At 42.0% G+C, this 26,956-nt stretch overlaps 1 protein-coding gene and 1 long non-coding RNA gene across 13 annotated transcripts in view; one reads left to right on the plus strand and one right to left on the minus strand.

The window, feature by feature from the left end:
- CHD1L (chromodomain helicase DNA binding protein 1 like) overlaps positions 502-26,956 on the minus strand; it is a 160,766-nt gene continuing 134,311 nt past the window's right edge. For 11 of the 12 annotated variants that reach the window (XM_013993372.2, XM_021089965.1, XM_021089964.1 and 8 more), the window contains 11 exons: positions 26,106-26,220; positions 25,323-25,476; positions 19,750-19,915; positions 14,652-14,800; positions 13,675-13,838; positions 12,934-13,139; positions 11,788-11,886; positions 5,173-5,243; positions 4,945-5,059; positions 3,811-3,919; positions 502-2,935 (listed from right to left, as the gene is read on the minus strand). In XM_013993372.2, coding sequence (XP_013848826.1) covers positions 2,854-2,935; positions 3,811-3,919; positions 4,945-5,059; positions 5,173-5,243; positions 11,788-11,886; positions 12,934-13,139; positions 13,675-13,838; positions 14,652-14,800; positions 19,750-19,915; positions 25,323-25,476; positions 26,106-26,220 — 1,430 coding nt within the window. In that variant the 3' untranslated portion in view covers positions 502-2,853. The remainder of the gene's footprint in view (positions 2,936-3,810; positions 3,920-4,944; positions 5,060-5,172; positions 5,244-11,787; positions 11,887-12,933; positions 13,140-13,674; positions 13,839-14,651; positions 14,801-19,749; positions 19,916-25,322; positions 25,477-26,105; positions 26,221-26,956) is intronic. The other variant, XR_297334.3, reaches the window with a different exon arrangement.
- Positions 14,807-19,042, plus strand: LOC110260332. Its single transcript, XR_002343453.1, has 2 exons — positions 14,807-15,760; positions 16,229-19,042. It is a non-coding gene; the product is annotated as an uncharacterized LOC110260332 (long non-coding RNA).

Genomic DNA, 26,956 nt, shown 5'->3' on the forward strand with positions numbered 1-26,956 from the left:
TTTTTTGGTCTTTTTAGGGCCGCACCTGCAGCATATGGAAGTTCTCGAGCTGGGGTCCAATCTGAGATGAGGCTGCCAGCCTACCCACAGCCATAGCAATGCTGGATCCATAACCCACTGAGCAAGGCCAGGGATAGAACCCACATCCTCAAGGATGCTAGTCAGATTTGTTACCACTGAAACAGGACAGTAACTCCCCAAGCTATACTTGAAGAGGTTTAATTCACTCAGTAAAATGCAGTTTATTTATGTAAGTATGTATATATTTATTAAGGGCCACACCTGTGGTATATGGAAGTTCCCAGGCTAGGGATCAAATCAGAGCTGCAGCTGCCAGCCTACGTCACAGCCACAGCCGCACCAGATCCTTAACCCACTGAGCAAGACTAGGAAACACATCCACATCCTCAAGGATACTAGTCAGGTTCTTAACTTGCTGAGCCACAATAGAAACTCCCAGTAGAATGTAGTTTAGATTGATGGGACTAAAAATAAAAGTTATAGGCATGTTGCTAAGTAAAGTTTATTAAAAATCAAGAAAACATGTAAGATTGTACACAGAGAAAATTTCAGGACAAATGCCTATTTCAATACACAGGATTTTTATATTGACGTTTATGGTACAAACTTCTGCACAAAAGCTCATCAGTGAACAAACTTTTTTGTTGTCCTCTAGGCCCTATCATAGCCTCCTCAGAGGGGAGGGCCAGATGGCATCAAAGATGCTGTGGAGGAAACAGAACAGAGCCCTTGGGATAAAGTCAGTATCTGCTTTCATTCTTCCTTCCCAGACAGGGGCACCCTTTGATGGGAAGACTGAAGGGATTATGAGACAGAAAAGACGTATAGAGATAGAGCAGGGCAATGTTCTCCACTCTGACGAGCAAGCAGAGATGGAAAAGGAAGGAAGGGAGCTGCCGCTAACAGGTTACCAGGTGGCACAAGGTCATGGCCCAGGGCCTCCATCCAGAGAAAAAGCCCACGTAGCTAGAGCAAGAAGGACAGAGTATAGGGTGAAAAGCCTCTCTCTTTTCAAAAAAACACCTGTGCCCCTGAAAAGGTCAGCTATGCCACGTTTGGGAGTGAGTTTCCTGCTCTGATGCCCCTCGCAAATGTTTAGCAACATCTGTGGGTGGCTAGCCCCACGACTCTGCTATCCAAAGAACGTACAGCTTCTCTGGGGGCTATACAGCTTCCAGACAACCAAGTTTTCTTTGCCCCTGCTTATATCTCACCTGTTGGACTCCGGCTGCTCTTAAAGGCCCGATAGCTTACTTGTGCATTAGGTTAGATTTCTCTGTAGTCTCCCTTTTTGGAGTTCCAGTTCTGCTTCTAAGACCTAGGACGCTAGTTTTAGAGGTTAAAAGTAATCACCTATGTGTTAAGGGCTGGTGGTAACAGTAGTAGATAGGAAGAAGTAAAAATGAAACTAAGGAATTTTAGGAAAAACAAATTAAGGAATCATGAATTTAGGGTCTACTAGGTCTTCAACACAGATCTTACATTTTTTGTTGTTGTTGGTCTTTTTGTTTTTTTAGGTCCACACCCACAGCATACGGAGGTTCCCAGGCTAGGGGTCTAATTGGAGCTGTAGCCGCCGGCCTACACCACAGCCCCGCCAGAGCCAAGCCTTGTCTGTGACCCACAGCACAGCTCACAGCAACGCCAGATCCTTAACCCACTGAGTAAGGTCAGTGATCGAGCCCGCAACCTCTTGGTTCCTACTTGATTCTTTTCCACTGCACCACAACAGGAACTCCTGGATCCTAAATTATTAAAGGGTGACAGAACTGGGGAGAGAGTCAAATAGAACAGGATAGCCCAGGTGCTAAAGGCACCACCTTCCTTAGGAGGTCATGGTCCCAACTCTGAGACCCCCAGTAGCCAGGGTTCCCTGAATCAAGGCCCCAGGGCTGAGGCTTCCGGGTATGCTAGGTGTTGAGCATGCTAGGTTCTGGGCACGCTAGGTGCCTCAAAGCAGCAGAAACCAGGCTGGGTTGAGGACAGTTGGCCAAAACAGAGACTTCACATACAAAAGTGAGAAAGGCCATGGCTTATATGGTGTCTCCACCTAAGACTCCTTCTCTGGTGGCTCTCAGCCCCTCACCCTCCCTAATCTGACATTTGATGTCAGCTTTGTCAGATTTCCACAATCCCCTTATTTCTTGAGGCTGAACTGAATTTGGTGGGAGAGGGAAAGGAGATCCTCTGGTTTCTCTGAAATCACATTTGACAGGCCTCTGGGCCAATGTGTGTACTTCTAGATCTGACGAGACAGGGCGCGTTCAGGGTGGTATGGCCATAGACGGTGTGTACTTCTAGATCTGAATGCTGAGAAGGGCGAAAAGAAGGACAGCAGAGCTTCCACCTGTCTGATGAAGAATCTCACTGCTCAGCCTCTGCCCCTCAGAGACCTCTCTCTCCAAGGCACGAAGTGGCTGAAGGCACTTCTTTCTCCCCAAGCCACCCTGTTCTCCTATTACTTTCCTTTCTCCTTAATCCATTTGTCTTTCTCACTATAAAGAATCCAGTCTGACGGAGGGGAAGAAAACTTAGATTGAGGGGAAAGAAAGCAATGAAACCATTAGAGAAAGAAAACTTATTATTATTCAAATAGCTATGCAAACTGGAGCCCTGCAAACTGTCAAAGGATTTTCTCAAATAACTTGTGCATCCTTGTATTACAGGTAGAAATTGGTATCACATCCAGGAGAACAAAATTAGAATTCCAAAAAACAGAGTATCTCAGAGGCCCACCAGATCCGGATTCCTTTTTGAAATACTCTATTACAGTAGCTTTGAGCAAATATCTTAGCTGGCTGCTGAAGGCTGGATCTGAGGCTGGGCCAACAGTTAAGGCACCAGCTGTCTTGAGGAGGAAGATGAGGAGGCCTGTGAATGAAGGATGGAAGCCTTGCTTCGAGGAAAGTAATATCTGATAAGGATGGTCAAGGAATATATACTTCATCACTTTAAAATCAACTTTACTAAAACTAGGTCTTTAGTAATTACTGAAATAGCCACTCCAGAAGTAGTATGCCTTAATTTCCTTTTGCCATATCATAAACCCTTCCTACATTTTTCATACATATTACTGCAGAATTATTACCCGATATACTCAAACTCTTTTGACACTGCTTGACTTGTGCAAGTGTATAAAACATAACTTCTCTGCTAAGTTTTCATAATGATTTAAATAAACCACCACTGAGTGAATTCATTTCACTAAGTGAAACGATGAAATTTCTGTATAATTGACTTGGGGGTCAATTCAGCTTCTTCCAGTTATTCTGAACTTCGTATCATGGTTCCAACAATGATAATTTATTTAGCAGGCAGGTCTTTAGAAGAAAATACTAGTTGAGCAAAACTAGATTGTATCCTGATAATCAACATGAATTTCACACTGCTCCTTAAGAATACACTGAACAGGCTCAGAAATAAAACCATGTACTTGGTTATTTTAGTGAATAGAGTGAAGTTCTTAGAATCAGGCCTTGGTTTACGGGCCTGAAGGATCTTCAGAGGAATAATGTGAGAGAGATTCAATGTTGGCAAATAGCAGTTATTCAATTAACTCTTCATATATCTTTTAAGCTAGTTGTTGGCACCAGAAATGCTTAGGTGTATTTATCTCCTTGGATATATACAAGTTAGAAAATGGTTCTTAGTTTTCTCTCATTGAAGAGGAGCACAGTGAAAAGAATGCAGAAGAGGACTTGGCCTTCGATTTAATATTGATACCAGAAAATGCAAGACATCTTCCCATTGGAGCTGGAAGAGCACACCGCTAGGATAACAAAAGGATACATGTAAGTTGGGATGCCTCTTGCGGCCAAGTGTTTCCGAATAAGTCGCTCAGTACCATACCAGTTAAAACCTTTCGTGGCGTGTCCAATGCGTGGAAGATGGACACTTGCTGTATTTTACAAAAAAAAAAGATCACGAGGTCTTCATCAAATTGATTGTGTATAAGAGATACATAGGAGATAATAACATATTCTGAGTCATTTTGTGGTTTCTAATAAAATGTATACAATCTTGGTTTGTCCCACTCAAAGCATACAATTGTAATGTCAAATATTCTGGGGAGGGATTGTTATGGGGAAAAAACTAAATTCTATCTAACATGGGGACATATAGGCTCTGGAAAAAAAGCAGGTACAATGGAAACAGAATATGATCAATGATCAAGATGTTATTTTTTTTTTTTTTTTTTTTTTTTTTTGTCTTTTGTTGTTGTTGCTATTTCTTGGGCCGCTCCCGCGGCATATGGAGGTTCCCAGGCTAGGGGTTGAATCGGAGCTGTAGCCACCGGCCTACGCCAGAGCCACAGCAACGTGGGATCCGAGCCGCGTCTGCAACCTACACCACAGCTCACGGCAACGCCAGATCGTTAACCCACTGAGCAAGGGCAGGGACCGAACCCGCAACCTCATGGTTCCTAGTCAGATTCGTTAACCACTGAGCCACGACGGGAACTCCAAGATGTTATTAAAATAAGCAGATTCTTTAGCGCTCGATCAATAAGCTCTGAGACCCACTGGGTTTGGAAACAAAATTAAACTCTGAGCTTTGGCAGAGAACTGTCTGCTAATGTGGACTCTGACTCTCCAAAAGGGGATACAATACACAGCACTTCCCAACTACATGTGACTGGTCTACTTCATCTCTGGTCCTTTGCTTCTCCATCTGTAAAATCATGATACAAATACCCCAGTGGATGCAGATGGTCCAGAGATAATGGATACAAAGGCAATTCAGAAAGGAAAAGGGCTTTGCAAATACAAGATGGAGAGGCCATTACTTCTGTGGTCTCTCAGACTGGGGCTTACCTTTACCACATATACTGAATGGTGTCTTGACATTTCTCGTCTCCTTTTAAAAATCACACCACATGCTTGGAAACAGAAAGTCATCCTGAACACAAAAGGAAAAGCTTACCCTTCTTCTTCCTTGCTGCTAAGAATATCTTCTTCAGGCCCTCTTCTAGGGCTGCCAACTTAATGCCAGACAGGACATTGGAGCGATCGCGGTGCTGAGCCACAATCAAGGCCAACTAGGAGGGAGAATCATTAGATAGGGGGAAGCAGGAGCAGTTTCAAAAGGAGGTGATGTGAGTAGAATTTTAGCTCTGATAAATTTGGTGTTTTTTTTTTTTTTTTAACTTACCAAATCTTGTCCTTTGTTTCTTGACTCTTTCTCATCAATAGGAAATAAAAGGACACCTCCCAAACTCAAATCTGAAGTAAAATAAAAAGGAGCAACAGGAAGAACACAAAGTTGACTACAGAATGAGACCCCTGAGGAAGGACTATTCTGAATCCTCCCTATACCCTGCCTCTTCCAAATACACTCAGGTTTGAGTAAGAGTAGCACCCCTGTCTTGTTCCTAGTCTTAGAGGAAAAGCTTTCACTTCTCTGTGGAATATGTTAGCTGTGGGCTTGTTGTATATGGCCTTTATTATACTGAAGTATGTTCCTTCTATATGCAATCTATAGGGGGAATTTTATAATGAAAGGATGTTGTACTTTGTCAAATGCTTTTTCTGCATCTATTGAGATGCTCACTTTTGTCTTTCGTTCTATTAATGTGATGTATAACATTTATTGACTTGTCTATGTTAAGCCATCCCTGCATCGCAGGGAAAATTCCCCCTTGGTCATGGTGTGTAATCCTTTTAATGAGTTCCTGAATTAGGTTTGCTAGTATTTTGAGAAATGTTGCATCTATGTTTATCAGGAATATTGGCCTATAGTTTTTTGATTGCTTGTAGTATCCTTATCTGGCTTTGATATCAGCGTAATACTGGTCTCATAAAATGAGTTTGGAAGGATTCCCCCCTTTTCAATTTTTTGGAAGAGTTTGAAAAGGACTGGCATTAATTCTTCTTTAGATGTCTGGTAGAATTTGCCAGTAAAGCCATCTGGTCTGGGGAGTTTTCTGTGTTGGGAGGTTTTTAATTACTGAGTCAATCTCTACTCATTATTGGTCTATTCAGACTTCCTTGTTCTTATTGGCTCAGTCTTGGTAGACTGTAGATTCTATAAACTTATCAATTTCTTCTAGGTTATCTAACTTGTTGGTGTACAATGACTCATAGTAAGTCTCTTATGATTGTATATTTCTGTAGGATCAGTTATAATTTTTCTAGTTTTGAGTCTACTTTTGTTAGTCTTGCTAAAAGTTTATCAATTTTGCTTATCTATTTGAAAAGCTAGCTCTTGAGTTTCATTGATCTTTTTTGTTTTTCTGGTCTCTGTGTCATTTATTTATGCTCTAAATTTTATTTCCTTCCTTCTGCCAACTTTGGGCTTAATTTGTTTCTCTTTTCTAGTTCCTTGAGGGATAAAGGTATGTTGATTACCTGCAATCCGTCTCATATCGTAATACATTTTTTTGCTATAAGCTTCCCTCTCAGAACTGTTTTTGCAGCATCCCATAGGCTTTAGTATGTTGTGTTTCCTTTTTTTTTTTTTTTTTTTTTTTTTTGTCTTTTTGCCTTTTCTAGGGCCACTCCCGCAGCATATGGAGGTTCCCAGGCTAGGGGTTGAATCAACACTGTAGCCGCCGGCCTACACCAGAGCCACAGGATCCGAGCCACGTCTGCAACCTACACCACAGCTCACAGCAACACTGGATCCTTAACCCACTGAGCAAGGCCAGGGATTGAACCCACAACCTCATGGTTCCTCATTGGATTCGTTAACCACTGCGCCACGACGGGAACTTCATGTGTTTCCATTTTCATTTTTTTGAGATATTTGATTTTCCTTTAGTTTCTTTGACCCACTGGTTGTTCAGGAATGTGTTGTTTAGTTCCCACATACTTTTAGATTTTCTAGCTTCCCTCATTTATTTCTAGTTTAATATCATTATGAGCAGAAAAGAAACATGGTATGACTTTAATGGTCTTCTTTTGCTAAGACTTGTTTTTTGCCCTATCATATAATCATTGAAAATGTTCCACATGTACTTAAGAATGTGTATTCTGCTGCTGTTGGGTGGGATGTTCTACAGATGCCTGTTAGGTCTATTAGGTCTAATGTTTAGTTCAAGCCCATTATTTTCCTTGTTGATTTTTTAGATGATTTATGTATTGCTGACTGGGGTACTGAATTCCCCTATTATTAATTGAATTGTTGACTGTTTCTCCCTTCATATTTCTTAGTATCTGGGTACACCGATGTTGGGTGCATATATGTTTAGAATTGTTGAATCTTCTTGATGAATTGATCCCTTTATCATGATATAGTGCCCTTCTTTGCCTCTTATTACCAGTTTGGCTTAGAGTCTATTTTGAGTGATATAAATACAGCTACTTCCACTTTCTTTTGGTTTTCACATGCATGGAATATATTTTCCATCTCTTCACTTTGAGTCTATGTGGGTCTTTAAGGCTCAAGTGGGACTCTTATAGGCACTATATGGTTGGGTCTTTTTTTTTTTTTTTAATCCACCTAGCCACTCTGTGCCTTTTGATTAATTCGATCCATTTATATATAGGGTAATTATATATAAGGACTTACTAATGCCATCTTGTTGTTGCTTTCAAGTTGTTTTGTATTTTGATTGTTTCTTTTTCCTACCTTTCTAGGAAAGGTTTCTGTCTACCTTTGCAAATCGGTTACTTTCTGAGGTGCTATGTTCTGGTTCCCCTTTCTTTGCCTTTTGTGGATTTGCTCTAGGTTTTTGCTTTGTGTGTTACCATGGGGCTTACATGAAACATTTTATAAATCAAACAGTGAGTTTTAGACTGAGAGCAACTTATGTTTGATTGCCTATAAGGAAGGGCTCCATCCTCTTACTCCTCCCCTTTATGCTGCACATGTCACAATTTACCTCTTTTTATGTTGTATATTCACTAGCCACTTCTAGCAGCTCTAGTTATTTTTATGACTCTTTTCCTTTTTATATTCTAGGTGAACAGTTAGTTTTCTAAATCATGATTGCTTATTTCACCTTTACCAGTGCGCTGTGTACTTTCATATGTGTTCATGTCACTAATGAATGTCTTTTCATTCTCGCTTGAAGAACTCCTTTTAGCATTTTCTTACAAGGCAGGTGTTGTAGTGGTGAACTCTCTGAGATTTTGTTTGTCTGGGAAAGCCTTTATTTCTCCTTCATAACTTTGCTGGTCAAGTATTCTTGGCTGGAAATTTTAATCTTTCAATACTTTAAATATGTCATTCCACTCCTGCAGTCTGTAGAGTTTCTGCTGAGAAATCCGCTGATAGCCTAGTGGGAGTTCCTTTGTACCTGGATGCCTTTAAGATTCTCTATCATTGATTTCTGATGGTTTCTTTATTCAATCTCATAGCTCACACAGGCTTGCTTCACTCTTTTTAAATTTCTGTTCCTCCATCTCTTGTTATTTAAAAATTCCTGTCTTCCAAGTCACTTATGCTTTCTTCCATATGGTCTCCCTTGCTAGAGCTGCTCTCTATTGCATTCTTCATCTCATCCACAGTTTGGGTTTTTTTTTTTTAATTTCAATCTCACTGTGTTAACATATTTTATTCCTGATTTTATTGAACTGCCTTTCTGAATCTCCTTGTAATTCACTGAGTTTCTTCATAACTGCTATTCTGAATTCCTTATCAGTTAGATCACTATTCTGTGCCTTTGAGCATGGTTGCTGAAGAACTGTCATTTTCTTTTTGTGATGCAGTATTCCCTTGATTTTTCATATTCCTGGTAGTCATGCACTGGTGCTTTTGCACTGTAAGTAGCAAATACTTCCTTAACTCTGTGCTCATTTAATTCAGCAGACAGCGTATTATGTTCTATGGTACTGCTATTATCTCAGTTTTTCGTATGTGTTTGTATTCCACTCTTCTTGCTCAGTCCTGTGGCCAAATTTTTAAGCTTTTTTTGTCTTCTCTGATTCCCACAATTCACTAGGCTGGCTGGAAACCTTTTTCCCCACAAGGTGGCGCTATATCTCAAGTTTTGTGGTTTCTTCCTGGCCCACCAACAGGACCTGTTCTGAGAGGGCTTCTGGTTTATTAGAGCTTGCTGTCACAGACACACTCGGGAACACAGGGAGCCAGCAGTAGGTGTGGATTTTAACACTTGGTGTGTCGGGAATGCCCACATACTACTTGGTAGGGAAATCCCCAGGGTGGTACTCCCAGGGGGTCCTGCCTGAACTTCCTACTAAGGATACTTCTTTGATGCCATTTGAAATTCTTAATCTGCCTCTTTCCCACCACCCCTAGTAGTGGAGCTCCCACATTAGTACTTCAGGTTGTTTTTTGAGTTGCACTCCACCTGGTGATGGTAGCAGGGGGGCCTCTGCTGGAAAAGTGAGCCGCCTGCAGTGTCTTCTTGGTGGGGGGAGGGTTCATGCTGGGAAAGTTTCTCTTACCACCACTGCTGCAAACTAACTCATATTTTTCTTTGATTTTTCTCCAGTGGCATGCTGAGGTCTCCCTCAAGGAAGGCTGGACTGCTGCAAGTTCTCTCCTGTATGTGAGTACCTTCCCTGGGAAGCACCCACCTGATTTCTGTGCTATACCAGAGAGAGGGGTCTAGACAGCTTCACTGGCTCCACTGATTGCTTGCCTGTATGGATGTTTGTGACTAACTCGTTACAGTGGTGGGTGTTTCTCCTCCTGGGTCTCCTAGGAGACGTGCCCAGGCACTTCTGTTCATGTATGGATGTCTAATCCACTGGTTAAAAGGGAGGATTAAAGGAGAAACATCTTATGCTATCACGTTGCTGGTGTCCCGCCTTCACTCCTGAATCTTCATGATCCCTTCAAACATTACCTACAAAGTATTCCTATAGGTACTGGATGAATGCAAAACCCAGAGGCATCTGGCTGGCTGGGAGAGGGTGGGGCATGATAAACTTGAAATTCTTTTAGAAGAGTATTATGTTTGTCCCGAACTATTCAAATACTGCATTCTACTATATTTCTATATTTTCCTACCTTATCTAAATCAAATTCTCTAAAGAAATTTACTAATTTAATTCTATGGTTTTGCATACTCCAGTTTGAACCTTTTGTCCTCTCAATCCATCCTGCATACCCCAATCTTTTAGATTTATTTTAGTCATTCTAAAATATTTGCTCTGCTATGCCACTCTTCTATTCAAATCTCCCATGACTAGCCATTTAGCCATTGGATAAGGTCCTGCCCAGAACAACATCTCCCTGGACAAACCCATGTACAGTTCTCTATAATATGGCTCTTCTTCAAAATCGAATTTCTCCTCTAATCCTTAGCCTAAATAAACCCTCTACTGCAGCCTGTCCAGCCTATATATCATCCCCAAAAGCATCTGCTGTGTAATTGCCTGGGTCATTCAACACCCCATACTGGGAATGACGGAGTTACAGGATCCCAAAAACCTTCTCGCCCTTTCTCTCCACCTCTTTAAATTCAACCCATCTTTCCAGGCTCCAGATAACTTTCACCACTTCCATGAAGCCCTCCCTGGAAATCTAAGCCCACATTTCATCTACCCCACTCTACCCTATTTCAATCCTTCTTCAGGAAAGAGGGCACACTCCCTTCTTTCTTTCCTTACTGACCACTGATACCTTAACTCTGTGCAACCAGGTTTTACTTTTCACACTCTCTTCAAAGTGCTCCACAGTCATCTAACAGCCCTTGAGGCAGATCCAATGGCCTTTTCCCAGCTCTCATCCTTACACTTAAGTCTGACACTGCAGCCCACTTCCTGATACGTACCTCCTCTCTTGTACATCAAAAACACTACAGTCTCAATGTAGTGACATTATTTTCCTGACAATTCCTTCTATCTCCCTTCTTGCCTCTGCTCCTAAACAGAGGTGTTTCCTGTGCTCTGTTCTCTGCCTCTCCCCCCTTTCTCTATCCCATGTCTCTCAGGGTTTTAAACAAGGATCCAAATGATGACTCCTCAATCTGCATCTCTAGCTCCAGCCTCCCCTGAATTCTCTCTTTTCCAGCTGCCCAAGCAATATCTAGATCTGGGTTAATTATTGCAACACATATTAAACCCTTTTTTTCAGGAATCTGTTTTAGAAGCAAGAGTCTTCTCTCTAAATCCTTATATCCCTCTCTACCCTAGAGAAGCAAGCAGATGAGTCAGGAAAAACCAACCTGTAAGAAATTGGAAAGACTCTCTCTAATGGACAAGATCCTTTAGCCTCTCAAGTTCCTCAGGAAATAATCCCAGTAATCAGTTTACTCCTCTTGCCACTCCGTGATTTCCAGACATAAAAGGATGTGCCCGTGCCCCTTCTCTATGCCAAGGGAGAATACTGTTCAGCCTTTCAAGTTCCCCCAGCCCCAGACAGCTCTAGTCTGTCTCCAGAGAGCATTATGGCCCAGCCTGTGCTAACCTCACAGTGCAGTCCCCTTCACTGCAGCACCCAGCTCCTGTAAGCACCTCAAGGGTCTGTCTCATTTCTCCTATGAGCGTCTGACATTTCCAAGAGAGAGTCCCGCAAGAGGGGGTGAACTGGGTAAAGCAATGAAATGATCTTCAAGCCAATACATGCATGCAGGGATTGACATTTATCAAAATACCTGCACAACCATTATCCCCATTATAGTCCCATGAGGTGGGTGAAAGAAGTATTATTCACAAATTACAAATGAGAAAACAGGCACGGGGAGGCTAGGAGATTACCTCAAAGTCACATATCAACTAGCTGAGAACAGAATTTGGACTCCAACAAGTTCTTCCAACTCCTCATCTGGGGCTTTTTAATGGACATGATACCTGGCCTAAGCGACCTCTCCCCTCTTGTTCCATCCTTAACCCTTCTCTCTGCTTTGCTTCTTACCTTTCATTTTCCCAGCCAGCTCATATATTTTTCTTGGCTCTGCAGATCTTGCTTCTAGAGCTGTGAATAAACCACCTCTGCCCCAGTGGCCAGAATCATCTGATATAAGAAAGAGAAAAGTTTCTTCTATAAGAAGCTAAAATCAGTCCACAATTTTAAAAAACACAAAGGTATGTCAGAGAGATCTATAGAAGAATGATTTTTCAAAGGGCAGAAAAAACTAATCTCCCAGGCATATTACATGTTGGACTTCTCAACTATGTTTAAGTTTTCTGGATATATACCTGGACATCATAATAGGAAAAGTATCGGAAAAATGAGAGTTCTGAAAGAGCAAAATTTATGGTACTTCTGTAATTCCCGGGAGATGGCTGGGGAAGGAAGGAGGGTAGATATAATAGACAGCACACAACTCTCATTTTACAGGTAAAAAGTTGAAATGCTAAAGGACATTTTCAAGCTGGTACTAACACAGCTAATTAGTACCATGTATTTAGAGTCATTCATTCATACAATCATACTAGAAATATTTGTTAGTATTACAGGTCAGGGATTGTTTTAGGCATGAGGGTTACAGAAGTGGACCAAAAACAAACAAACAAACAAAAAAAAAACCAAAAAAAACCCTGCACCCATGAAGCTTATTTTCTAGTGCAATGAAACAGATAAGCGAAGTGCTTAAGTGTCACCAAGATAAGGTAGGAAAATGGATAGAGGAAAACAAAGGGGTGAGGATGGAGTCTGGGCAAACTTTGGGATGCAGACATTTGAACAAGGCTTGATGTGACTACCCTGGGAAAGGGGGTTCCAGGCAGAGAAAAAAGTCATGAGGGAAGAACATGCTTGGAGTTTTGCTTCTTCTCTAAAGATGCATTTATCTTGTAGATGTTGCCTCCTCCCACCCTCTGCTGTGCAGAGAACAGGGCAGGTGTTGTCCTATTATACAGATAACAAAGTCGAGGCCCACAGAGGCTGGGCTAAATGAGAGGGACGAGAATCAAACCCAGTCTCCTGGTTCTAAAATTCACGCTCAATTTGATCACACAGGAATGCAGTGTGCCCACTAATCACCCCTAGGTCAGGGTTCTGCCTCACCTTCCCCAACTCTTGCCACCATAAAGATCATGGCCCCACCACTTCTCCTACCTACACAGTGCACGATGACAGCATCCTCCACCCCGGCCTGTGGGTGGGTGACATCACCGCTCACATACTTGATGGAGGTCGAGTCTGGGTCTGCATAATCCAGTGGAGCAGAGCTCTCTTCTGCCTCGTCCTCTAGGTCCTCTGGCTCGCTGTCCTCGGAAGGCAGGCAGAAGGACTGGTAACCGTTGGACTCCCACCAGGCCATCCTTCAGTGGCCAGAGAGAACAGGAAATGAACTGGGCCTGTCACAGTTTCCCTTGGAGCGCATTCTGTACTGCTATTCACAAACAGTAAGTGCCAACTGCAGAGGCAATGAGAAACTCACCCTGTCTTCTGCCTATGTGTAAATAAACATGAAGTCATACTGATTAGCCTAACAGCCTCCTGACTATACTTCAAAAATGAGCAGCCACTGGATGTCACTGCTTTTAAGAACATGTGACTACAAGGTACTGTTTCAAGGAAACTACTCTTTGTCAGACAGCTATAATAAAATCCTAAAATTTTCCAGCTTCAACTCAATGTATCTTCTCTTGCCTTAGGCACTCAGGACCGTTCTCTTAGCAGACTAACAGTTAAGGTTAAAGTTTAATCTTTAAAAAAGTATTCCATTACCAGCAGGAACTACAAGCTTTCTAGAAGTTTTCTGCAATTTGAAAGTGATGTTCAACAGTAGACTCACTAGGCAACAGTGATTCCCTTACCTCAGCTTTGTTAACAATACAGTCGAATAACACATACTTTTTCTTATGTTCGGCTTCTTCCTTTTTCCTCTTCTTCTCCTCTATTAGTCTCTTTCTTTTGGCTGCTGCTTCTTGCCTTTTCTTCCGTCTGTCCTCCAGTTCTTCTGGGCTCAGAATCCGCTTCCTTTGGGTGGATCCCTCCACAAGGCCGGGGATGAGAACCTGTGGGAAGACCAAGATTTGCAACCAGGAAGGGTGGGGGCCAGCTGCTGCTTCATGAGTTTGTTTATCCCTAAAACACACTCTGCGAGGAAGCAACATGCTTGATATTTCACAAAACACTCTATCTCCACGCCACCTTGGGTGGTGGGAAGGGATGGCAAGACACTTCAATTTATACATCCTGTAGGCCTGGTAACCAGGATACCGTGTGCTCAACTGAACCACAGCACTGGCATGGTTAGTACAGCAATACGTCATTAAGCATACCCTGCAGGATGCATTTTAGGTTTAACTGTTTTTAATGGAACTCTTCCTCAATGTTATTATATCATTCTCTCAATGTATTATATCATTCTTTCTTAAACAGAGTATTTCAACATCATGATTGTCTTAACAATAGCTACCATTTAATGAGCACATACTAAGTGCCAAATACTGTAGACATTACATACATCATTTATGATTGCTATCTCTCTTAATGACATAGAGTCATGATTGTCAGCAGCAGGATATGCTATTCTGGTGTAATATAGTGATCCCTTCAGGGTGGGTTAGATGTACAGAGCTGCTATCATCTGCATTAAATGGCAAAATATACCCTCCTTGTTAATATTTTTATGCTGACTTTTTACACTGATATATGGTTAATTATACTTATATTTCAACAAATATTTATTTATATTTCAACAAATACTTACACACTTATTTCTTAACAAATCACTCCCAGCATCATTTTTTGTTCTCTTAGGATGAAAGTTTGGAAGAATTTATTCTTACATAAATTTTATTCTTACATAAATTAATAGTTCTTACACTGCCTTTATTTCGGAGTAACCGGCCCTCTTGACCAGTTTTCTCCAAAAGGGTTTTCTGAAGATTCACCAGTTGCTCAAATGATTTTCTGTCTTCTTTACTAGGCTCCTTAGAATAATCTTTACCTTCAAATAAGTACATATGGTTTTCTAAGAACATAAAACACAGAAAGAAATGTTAGATGCTAAAGAAAAATAGATAGATTCTAGTCAAAGCAATAACCAGGGCAAACAAGAGAATAGCCTGTATTCTAAACGGGCTGAGACTAGCTGGTGATGAAGGTGCTGGATTTCCGGGCCCACTGACAATGATGCGTTTGGGATCCACATGGGGATCTCATGTATTTACCTTTCACAGGAGAGAGTGTAGCCTACGCCCTTTTGGTCCATCTCTGGATGGTCTTTGAGTCTCTGCTGAGTCTTGGATCACTCATCGCTCATTCATTCCACACCACTCCCCAGCGTGAAGCTCACAGACTTTACCATCACCCAGTAACAGACAACCAAGTGCATGTTTCTTTAAATTCCAAACATGCTTTTAACATTCAACCCTTTCCCCCTACCCCTTTTCTGTAATATTAAAAGGAACAAGTAGAAAGTCTATGAGGAAATAAAGAATCACAAAAATAATTCCTTAGATTTACAATATTCTTTACAGATCTCACAAAGCATGTGCATAAGCCTCATCACAGGCCTGGTTATTACTAACCCACCTAAGAAAGGGGAAACTGAGGCTCAGTGATTAAGAGACACCTCAGTTATCACTGTTAATAAATGAAGAAGGGAGGATTTTCTGACTCGAAGGCCAGTGTGCTCTTTTCAGTATATTACTGTGCCTACAGAAGGATAGAAAGGTAACAGTCCAGCGAATAATAATTACAGCAATACCAATAAGGATGACAGTGTAAACCTGAATGGTATTTTATGCAGAGCATTTCCACATCTACCATCACATTTGATTTTTTAACTGTGTAAAGAGTAAAGCAGACATTAACAGCACCATTTTACAGATGAAGACACAGGCGCTCAAAGAAGTTGGGTGATTTGACAAGATCATGAATCACATGGTCAAGAGAAGTCGTAGAGGGCCAAGATTAGATCCAGAGAGAGGTAAGACACTGATCTAAAGTGAAACATATTTAATAGCACATTTTACCAAAGAATGTGTTTTCATAGCATTATAAAATCAGCTCTGTTTTCCCTAGAGAGTACGAAAGCAAAACATTTTCATTCTCAAGAGATCAATTGCTTCACACTTGTACCCAAATCCAACCAGCTGTAATTCTAATTGGCATTTGCTAATTAAAGCAGCAGGGGGCTTTCAATGAGGTGCTCTATCAACAAGTGGAAAAAAATAAAGAGCCAAGAAGTGTCGAATATGATCAACATATATAGCTTCATATTGCATGCAATTCTCAACTTCCAAACGTGCTTCCAAAAAAAAACAAAAAACAAACTCTGGCAATCAAGATAAAGCCACCCTGTTTTTAATTTAATTTTGATAGGGAATGCTGTAATTACTAGTTTTTCACATTTATTTACATTCTTTTAACCATGCTCCCTGTCTTCAATCTGCAGGCAAGAGGAGGCTGGAGACCTCAAGCTTAGACCCTCATCTCTATCCTGCTGGTGGGACCATCCACCACAGAGTAACCTGTACTCAATGACCAAAGACAAAATTCCAAGTTTTAATACAACTGGGACATCTCTTCTGGCAGCTGGACTGCCTGAAAAAAATATAATTTTTTTTTGGAGAGTTGGACTGACAGAAATATAATTATCTTTCCAGAAAAGAGATTTTATTTTGTTCTAGTAAACATTAGGAAAATAAGCTGAAATTAATCTAGATGAGTACAGAGATGGGTGCAGCTTCAGTACATAATGTAATCAAAATGCAACTTCAAAACAGGACCACATACATCTATTTCTTCCCCCGCCTCAAACAACTACACGGCAGTAAAGGGATTTTAGAAAAGAGCTATGAGACAACAGTGGATGAAAAGTTCAATAACTCGGAGTTCCTGTCTTGGTGCAGCAGAAACGAATCCAACTAGGAACCATGAGGTTGCGGGTTCAATCCCTTGCCCCACTCAGTGGGTTAAGGATCCGGTGTTGCCGTGAACTGTGGTGTAGGTCACAGACGCGGCTCGAATCTGGTGTTGCTGTGGCTCTGGGGTAGGCCGGCAGCAACAGTGCCAATAGGACCCCTAGCCTGGGAACCTCCATATGCTGCGGGTGTGACCCTAAAAGGACAAAAGACAAAAAAAGTTCAATAACTTCAGAAAAACGGCAAGTGGCTGGAGGGGTGATAATGGATTTAAAAGAAGAATGACAGAAAGACAAAGACAAATACCATATGATATCACTTATAACTGGAATCTAATATCCAGCACAAATGAACATCTATCTCCTCAGAAAAGAAAATCATGGACTTAGAGAAGAGACTTGTGGCTGCCTGATGGGAGGGGGAGGGAGTGGGAGGGATCCGGAGCTTGGGCTTATCAGACACAACTTAGAACAGATTTACAAGGAGATCCTGCTGAATAGCATTGAGAACTTTGTCTAGATACTCATGTTGCAACAGAAGAAAGGGTGGGGGAAAAATGTAATTGTAATGTATACATGTAAGGATAACCTGACCCCCTTGCTGTACAGTGGTAAAATAAAAAAAATTATAAAAAAAATAAAAGAAGAATGGAGGCAAAACCCGGGTGCTTAGTCAAGGGGTGATGATGAGAACAGAGACCCCTTCAGTCCTCCAAAAGCTCAGAACTTACACAGGCGAGGAACAGCAGGGTGAGGGAACTGAGAGAAAACCTGCCCACCAACAACAGAGGCACCCCCCAAGCCCCTTCCCTCACTCATGACATGCCCTCAATCTGAGCAAAGATGTTGATTCCAACCCCCACCCCACCTCCTCCAGGAAAGATATTAAAGGACTGATCTCTGGAGAAATGGAGTTGCCCAGAGAAAAGACTTCAAATACAGATGTCTGGGAAAACCCCCTGCAAGACAAAAGCCGGCTCCCCAACTAGCAACACTGGAGGCAGGACCCAGAGCCAGACACCTGCTCAGGCCACAGTTGCCCAGCAGCTCTGGAATTTCACCAGCACACGTGGACAGCCAGCCAGAGCACACCAGGTATTTCAGGAAAACTACTAACAGAAACAAGACAAATCATTTAAAAAAGAAGGAAAAGCAATTGGATAAAAGTGAGACAACCCAGGGAGTAGAGGAATGCTTTTTTTAAAGATACAATAAACATTCCCCTGGAATACTTTTTAAAAGCTATCATAAATGTCCTCAGAGAGGATATTATATCCCTGAAATGAGAACAAGATACAACTGAAATAACAACAAGCAGAGGATAAGAGAACATTCTTGAAGAATAAAAATGGGATGCTAATACCAAAAATGCAAAAGCTAAACTACGAGTGAAGTCAAGTCAGAGTCAGTGTCCCGTACCGCAATGCCAGCTGCCTTCATTCCAGTCCCCCCACACCCTATAAGACCACACAGATCAGCAAGGATAACAAAACCACCCTTAACCCCACGCCTACTACAAAACTAGGAGTCAGAGAGTACCACAAACTTCAGTTTGCAGGTAAGTAGAGAAGTGAACATCTGAAACCAGCTGAGTCAGGGTCCAAACTCACACTAGAGAGTCAGGCAAAGAGGGCACAGAAAAGAGGCAGCGCGGTTCCAGCGTCAGACACGGATCAAATTTATCCCCCACAAGGTCACATCCCAAAGAGGAAAATAACGAGGAAAAGTCTGAAACCCGGCAGGATCAGAGCAGAGGCTACTAAGAACTGGAAGGAAGCGACTAGGAAGCACTTGCAGCCAGCAGTTGGGGAAGGCGTTGCTTCTGGGGAAAAGAGACAACTTAGACGAGGGAGACAGGCCTTGACAGTTCGGTGCAAAGGCAAAGAAGGAAGTGATGGAAGTTCAGGGTCCTAAAGAAACATAAGAGAATCACAACCAGAGGTCACGCCAACCCCATTCGCCACCCAAAAAGGAAGCAGTGTCCAGTGAAGAAACTGAACTTCTCCAAACGAATAGAATCAGGTACTCATGAATTACAAACCTCTCACCCCAGTCCATACTGAATCTCTGTTGTCACTGATACAGGAAAATAAAGTCATTTCAAAGTAACCCTAAGACATCAGGAAAGGGTTTACAAAGCTACCATGTGAAAAAATGCTTCAAGTCAGAATTTCAAATACTATAGCAATAGAAATGGAGAAAAGACAAATGTTGACCAAAATCAGAAAAAAAACAAGATAAAATCATCTCATGATTTATATACTTATATATTGCTTCACTGAAAAAAAAAAATTCATGGTACCTCACTTCATGGAGTATTGTGAAGATTAGGTTAAAAAAAAAAAACAGATATAAGGCACATGACAAATACTTTTGATTGCATACAGAATCAGTGTTCACCATCATTTAAAAACCACAAACTATTATATCTATAACGAATAAGCAATGAGGTCCTACTGTATAGCACAGGGAACTATATCCAGTTTCCTGGGATAGACCATGATGGAAGATAATATAAGAAAGGAAATGGGTGTATGTGTGTGTGTATAAGTATACACATGTATACACACACACACACACACACACATATGACTGGATCACTTTGCTGAATAGCAGAAACTGGCACAACACTGTAAATCAAGTACACTTTAAAAAAATAATAGAATAAAAGGAAATTTTTTTAAAAATAAAAATTAAAAAAATATTTTACTATTCAGAAAAGGGATTACTGTGTGTAGCACCACACTAAGAATAAAAGGATTTACTAATAAAGAAGATGCTTGCAATCAAGGCAGGAAAAAGTAGAAATTATAATCTGAGACAAACTTCCATAAGTATTAATGTCATCAATCTGGTTCAAAGTTCAGATACAAGGGAAGAGCTAGACAATTTCAGTCAGTCTAGGAGGAGTTTGTGAGCCAGGTAAGCCTTAAAACAGTGTGCCCAAGATGAGAACAGAGCTGGGTAGAAAAAGGATGTCCCTGAAGACCACTTCACTCACGTTCTAACCGGGGGTGGCTGTGCCTTGAGCTCTGCTCTCACCCCGGACTTACTTCCTTCCTCTTGCTCCCTGCTTCCTTCTTCTGTGCTCGGCAGGGCATCAGAGATCCACTGGCCGTCTTTTGTTTCTCCCAGGATAGACTCCAGGTCTATTTCGTCCATGGTACTCCCCTCAGAGGATAGCAGTTTATCCAAACCGAATTTGAGTATCTCACTCAGCTTGAACAAAGAAAACAAAAAAGAGCAGTTGGCTCCCATGAAAACAAACACTGGGTATCAGTGATTTGCGAGGTGACTTAAGGACAAGGCACATCCTTGCCCTGGTGGTCAGCCTCTCGTCTCTCCCCATGAAGGTGACACCAAGGGAGATGCTCTGTCATTGGAGGATGGGTGAGCAGAGAGGTGATAAACGAAGGTCAGAGATGCTGACTTTGACAATTTTCAATAATCAAAAACTTGGGGCCTCTAATTTTTTTGTTTTGTTTTGAAAGGACGACAGTCAGTTCCTGCAGTATCTTAGCACTTCTCATGGAGTCTTTTTTAAGGCATTCACAGTAGCCACATGAGAAGTCCCAGACCCTGTTAGCCACCCTCCCAACCCTCTCACAGCCAAACTTCTTGGAACAAGAAGGCTGCACAGGGTGTTTTATCTCTACCATTAACTGGCAATTTTGGCAATTTCGTTCCTGCCACAGTGCTCTATGGAAACTACCTTTGCAAAGACTAGTAACAACTCCTGACCTGAAGGCCATATCTCAATTCTAATGTTCCTGGACATCCTTCTGGCACTGCACTACCCTGCCTCTCTTCCCTTCCCTCTAAAGTACCCTCAGCCGATTCCCTAGGGCTGTAGGAACAACCCGAAAAGTTCAGATCATCTCTCCTGGCTTCAGCTTCCTACTTCTAACCATGTACTTCCTTAGGAACCAACTCTGAGATTCTGAACCAGGCTGGATGCACATCTTGGCTCCTTGTTAGCATCTTGTCCTTTTAGATTGGGTCAGTTTTCTCTAGATGGTCTGTTTTCTGTTTTGTATTTTGGAAATCTTAAGGTATTCTCTAATAGCTTGAAAAAAACTTATATGGCTCACCTAAGCATGAACATACCTCGATATATTTATCTTTAACCTTGACATATATAACAAGGCAACTAACTGACTTTGACAGCTGGCACCAAAAACAGAAGAAAGCCAACTATTTATGAAAAGGACTGGTCCATACTGGGACACTCCCTTCAGGCTACCTTATGTCTGTGCTTTCACTTGTGATGTGTCTCAGGCATCAAGGAACTACATGAGTTTTTAGAGAAGCAACATATTACAGTAATGAAGGGCAAGGCCATGTGCTTGGAGGTTAGAGTACTTGGATTGGAATGAATGTCCTTGGGCAAAATATTTAAAATGGGAATAAAGAAAGTGCCTAACTCACTCTCTTGTTATTCATGGAAAAATCTGGAAAGAAACACTTCATATAATACTTAGTGCACAGTAAGCACTAGTAAATGTTTGCTAGATCTGCATGTGCTTCTGTTTCTGTTATGTTCCTCCTGCAGCATAATAAACCTCTTCCTTTCTTGAGGACTTCAAGATGCTAGACTTCTTAGATTTACAAACCACAATCACATCTTCTACTACTGGATTATTTTTATTGTACAAACAAACCCTGCTTTTTTTCCCAGAGGCATCAGGATGTTACCTCTGTTTTTGACAACCAAGAAGATACCTTGTAATGGTCTGGGTAGGGAAGAGAGAACTCAGACATTAGAGCCTGAATGTAACCTTCTGGTAACCATGAGCTGGGCAAGATTCCTACAGAGCCCCTCTCAAACAGCCAGGGCTCTCTGCTATCACTAGTGCTTAGCCCACAGCACCGAGGAACATCCATACGATCACAGGGACATGGCCAGCAGCCCGCATCACAGGGGCACCCTGACAGATCCCCTGAGCTCCTCCCCAACTGGGACGAGTCCAACTCCTTACTGACAGTCATTCCTCCTCCCACACCCAGAACGTGGGCAAAACCAGGTTCTGTCACTCATCCCCTCCACCAGACTCAACGCCGACCTCATCACTCTCAAGTTCTATGGAAAACTCATGCCTGGAGAACTGTATTTAAAGACTTAAATATAAGACAAGACACCATCAAACTCCTGGAAGAGAACATAGGCAAAACATTCTCTGACATCAACCTTACAAGTGTTTTCTCAGGTCAGTCTCCCAAAGCAACAGAAATAAGAGCAAAAATAAACCAATGGGACCTAATCAAATTGACAAGCTTTTGCGCAGCAAAGAAAACCAAAAAGAAAGTAAAAAGACAACTTAAGAATGGGAGAAAATAGTTTCAAATGATGCAACGGACAAGGGCCTAATCTCTAAAATATACAAACAACTTATACAAATCAAAAGCAAAAAAGTCAACAACCCAACTGAAAGATGGGCAAAGGACCTGAATAGACATTTGTCCAAGGAAGATAAACAGTTGGCCAATAAGCACTTGAAACAATGCTCAACATCACTGATTATTAGAGAAATGAAAATCAAAACTACCATGAGATACCACCTCACACCAGGCAGAATGGCCATCATTAATAACGCCACAAATAACAAATGCTGGAGGGGGTGTGAAGAAAAGGGAACCCTCCTGCACTGCTGGTGGGAATGTAAGCTGGTACAACCACTATGGAGAACAGTATGGAGGTACCTTAGATATCTATACATAGAACTACCATATGACCCAGCAATCCCACTCTTGGGCATATATCCAGACAAAACTCTACTTAAAAAAGACACATGCACCCACATGTTCATTGCAGCACTATTCACAATGGTCAAGACATGAAATCAACTCAAATGTCCACTGATAGATGATTGGATTAGGAAGATGTCATATACATACACAATGGAATACTACTTGGCCATTAAGAAAAAACAAAATAATGCCATTTGCAGCAACATGGATGGAACTAGAGACTCATCCTGAGTGAAGTAAGTCAGAAAGAGAAAGACAAATACCATATGATATCATTTATATCTGGAATCTAATATATGACATAAAGGAAACTTTCCACAGAAAAGAAAATCATGGACTTGGAGAATAGACTTGAGGTTGCCAAGGGGGAAGAGGAGGGACTGGGAGCTTGGGGTAAATAGATGCAGAATGTTGCCTTTGGGATGGATTAGCAATGGGATCCTGCTGTGTAGCACTGGGAACTCTGTATAGTCAATTATGATGGAACACCTAATGTGAGAAAAAAGAATGTATACATGTATGTGTAACTGGGTCACCATGCTGTACAGTAGAAAAAATAGATATATAAATAAATGATAAAAAAAAAAAAAAAAAGATTCTTAGAAGGAGTTCCCACCATGGCTCGGGCATAACAAACCCAACTAGTTTCCACAAGAACGCAGGTTTGATCCCTGGCCTCACTCAGTGCGTTAAGGATCCAGCGTTGCTGAGTTTCAATGTAGGTCACAGATGTGGCTCGGATCTAGCCTGGGAACTTCCATATGCCATAGGTACAGCCCTAAAAAGAAGAAAAGAAAGTAAGGAAAAAAAAAGTCTCTGCAGCCTCCCTGCTACCTCTTTCTCAAGCTTTCACCTTACATTTGCAATTGCTTCTTGAATGATGTGAAAATGAAATGTACAGCCTGCCGGGCCACCAGCATGGATAAGTATGTACATATCAGTCGGGAACCAAAGGAAAAACAGAAGGAAAAGAAAAAAAAAAAAAAAAAACCAACACTTTGCACCTTGAGATAAACAAAAACAAACAAGTACATGCACAAAACCCAGGATTACTTACTAGTTCTGGTTCCAAAATAAATAAAACCTTGAACTTTTCCTGCAAGTTACTGACTCCCTAACCAAACCAATGTGAGCCCTGTTTTTGCAAAGTTAATGTGTAAAGATATGCACTGGTCTTTGTAGATATGATAACTATGTGAGAAAATGGTTTTGTTTTTTCTTTTTAGGGTCACACCTGAGGCATATGGAAGTTCCCAAGTCAGGGGTCAGATCAGAGCTGCAGCTGCCAGCCTACATCACAGCCACAGCAACCCAAGATCCAAGCCATGTCTTCAACCTATACCCCAGCTCACAGAAACACTGATCTTTATAACCCACTGAGGAAGCCCATGGATACTAGTCAGGTTCTTAACCCACTGAGACACAACAGGAAAAAAATGTTTTTTTAACTAAACTAACTATAGACTTGGTAAATCTGCTTATAATAGTGTGTAATTTTTTTTCCTTTTACATACTTGTATTTTCTGTTTGATAAACCAGCGCTTTTAAAGCCTGCTCTCTTACAGACTTCTGCAAATGAAACTCTTGTCTCTGAGTTTCCCTCCAAAACAGTTTTGTTCACATTTTGCTTTTACTGTAAACTCTGTTGACTGAAGCCTAAATCATCTTAGTCTTCCCCAAACTCTGCCCTACCTCTGTCTTCTGAATTTCTATCCTCCTCATCATCCAGGCTTAAGACCTTACAACTCATCTTTGAGTTTCCTATCGCCCTCCCTACCTCTAAGCAGCCAACCTCTGTCATTTCTTCTTTTATAACGTTGCTCACACCAGACCCTCCCACTGCTACTGCCCCTGTCAGAGATCTATGACTTTAGGCCTGGATCTTTCCAGTATCCTAGGAGCTGGTCTCTCTGCTTCCTGGGTCAAAATGGGAGAACCTGGGGTATATCATGATATGGGTTCTAATTTTAACCCAAGGGCTGCTATAGAATATCTCTAAGCCCTCTTCCAGAAGAGAGCTCTCAGATCTCCCAAGCCAGTACACTCCTCCTGTCCAGTGTCCCCTTCTTCAAGAAACTAACTCTAGTTTTTTCATCCATTTTTCCAATGGCATGATTTTGAATTCCCCTCCTCTGAATATGAAGAAACTAATGTAAAGCACTTACTGATCAAAGGGTCTAGGGTTAAGAAGGAGGTATGGGATTAATTCTTATTATGCTGAGTTCTTTATTTGGTCTAATTCTCTTAAGGGCCCTTTGAGGCAACTTGTGGTATCCTCCTTTTTAGAAAAGCAAAAGTAAAGATATCTGCTCAAAGCTACATAGCCAGATTCCTGCTGTAGCTCAGCAGGTTACAAACCCAGCTAGTAACCACGAGGATGCAGGTTCCATCTCTGGCCTCGCTCAGTAGGTTAAGGATCTGGCATTGCCATGAGCTGTGGTGCAGGTGGCAGATGTGGCTCTGATTCCGTGTTGCTGTTGCTGTAGCTGTGGCGTAGGCCAGCAGCTGCAGCTCTGAATCAGCCCCTAGCCTGGGAACCTCCATATGCCGCAGGTACAGCCCTAAAATAAATAAACAAATAAATAAAAATTAATAAAATAAAAGCTATATAGCCAACAAGTGACAAGGCTTGGACCTGAGTCCAAGTCAGAGGGATCCAAAGTCCATCACCCTTCTCTCTTCTACTGCCTTTCTATATCATCTTCACTCCGGCTCCCAAAGCAGCCTGTGTGCAGTAGACACTGCGGCAGGTTGGGAACAAGTGCGTGGCTGGGGAGAGTGGGTGGTTAATGCCAGTTCCTTTCACTTAACTTTCTCACCCACGGGAGCGCTGACTGAAATCATGACACATCCTAAGGTGAAGAATGGTATGTTTTACCTGGAGGTCAGCCTCTGCGGCAGGTCTCTGGGCTCCCAGGGTGAAACGGCCCCCTTCTATGATCGTGTTGGTGAGCTTCAGCTTGGAGGCTGCTTTCCGACAGATTATTTCTTCCACAGTGTCTCGGCCGATCAGCCGAATAACTTTAACAGACCTGTACAGAAGTCAAAGGAGAGTAATATGCCAAACATAAGAGTCTGCAAAAGGGACCCAAGCATGCACGGTCAATACACCCCAAAGAAAACAAACTCAAAATGCCAAGTTCAGGGTACAACTAGCGGGAGATTGTGGTGTGTGGACCTGAGCATTTGTCAGAGATCTGGCCTCTAATTCTCACTGAACCTTTTCCGAAAGAGTCAAGGGAGGGATGAGGAGGAGGAGGCCACACTGGAGTTATCTGTGGTTGAGGAAAACCTCTGGTAGGTCTAAATCACCCCCAGGCCAAAGGGTAAGACCTATCTTTTTAGCTTAGTTCCAAAAACCTGTCACTTCATATTTTAACTGAATTAGACCTTTACTCAGGAAGGATGAGTTAACTTCTAAAAGGTTCCTTCTAGTCCTTTCATAATTTGATGTTGCTCTTTTTAGCAAAGCAAGCTGGAGTGATCATGTGCCTGGTCCATATACTAGTCTGGGCTCAACAACAGAGCTGGGCTAAAACCTAGCAGTCTCTCACCCTCCGCACGGGGGTTGGCACCAGCCCACAGTCTTCAACCCTCCTGCCTAACCCAGAACTGCTGAGGAGCCAAGGAAGCAGAACGGGGCTATGCTTATATCTCTCACTTGTTCTGGCCAATTCGGTGAGCTCTGGCAGCTGCTTGCAAGTCATTCTGAGGATTGAAATCGCTGTCAACAAAAATCACAGTATCTGCTGCTGTTAAGTTCATGCCAACGCCACCTGAAAACAATGCACAAAGGAACATCACTAGCAGCACAAGGGTTAGGGACCAGACCACGGACACGAGGCTGCGGTGGTCAGACCAAGAAACTGAGAGCAGTCAAGATAACTGGCTTCATCCTTCAAATGGACACCCCCTCCCCCAAAAATCCTACCTGGGCTCATACTGCCTGACTTGGGACAGTTCAACTATAGAATGTTACAGAACAAGGGGAGCAGGGGTAAGGAGCAAAAGTGGGCACTTAAGTTAGTGCCCTGAAGCCGTTTTAGACCTCTTCTATTTAAAAATTGTTACTGTGTTTATAGAACAGTCTGTGAAAAGGGACATGTGGTCTTTCAGAAAACAGTTACTAATATGAGCGAGGTCTACTGTGGGCACCATTAAGAGAAGAGTCTTAACATCCACCCCAAGTTACACCTAGGTAGCAAGACCCCCAATCAGGTTAACGAGAAGAGGGGAGACCATTTGCTACCATCCCAGGGCGAGCAGGCAGGTCCCCTTCCTCTCACTGGAGAAGACTTTAGTAGGTCTCCTCTAGACTCACGTCCACATTAATCAAAGGGCAGGTAACAAAACCAGCTGAAGGACGAGAACACTCCGTGGGACAACAATGAGAAGGGCTGAGGAGGCTCCTTAGATGACGGGAATTAATTAAGAGAACCAGGAAGGCAAACTACAGCCTTCTCTTTGATTAATGTGCAAACAAGTAGGAAATGGACTCCCTCTCACCAGGGT

The sequence above is a fragment of the Sus scrofa genome, chromosome 4 (genome assembly GCF_000003025.6).
Source record: "Sus scrofa isolate TJ Tabasco breed Duroc chromosome 4, Sscrofa11.1, whole genome shotgun sequence".
Taxonomy (NCBI): Eukaryota; Metazoa; Chordata; class Mammalia; order Artiodactyla; family Suidae; genus Sus; species Sus scrofa.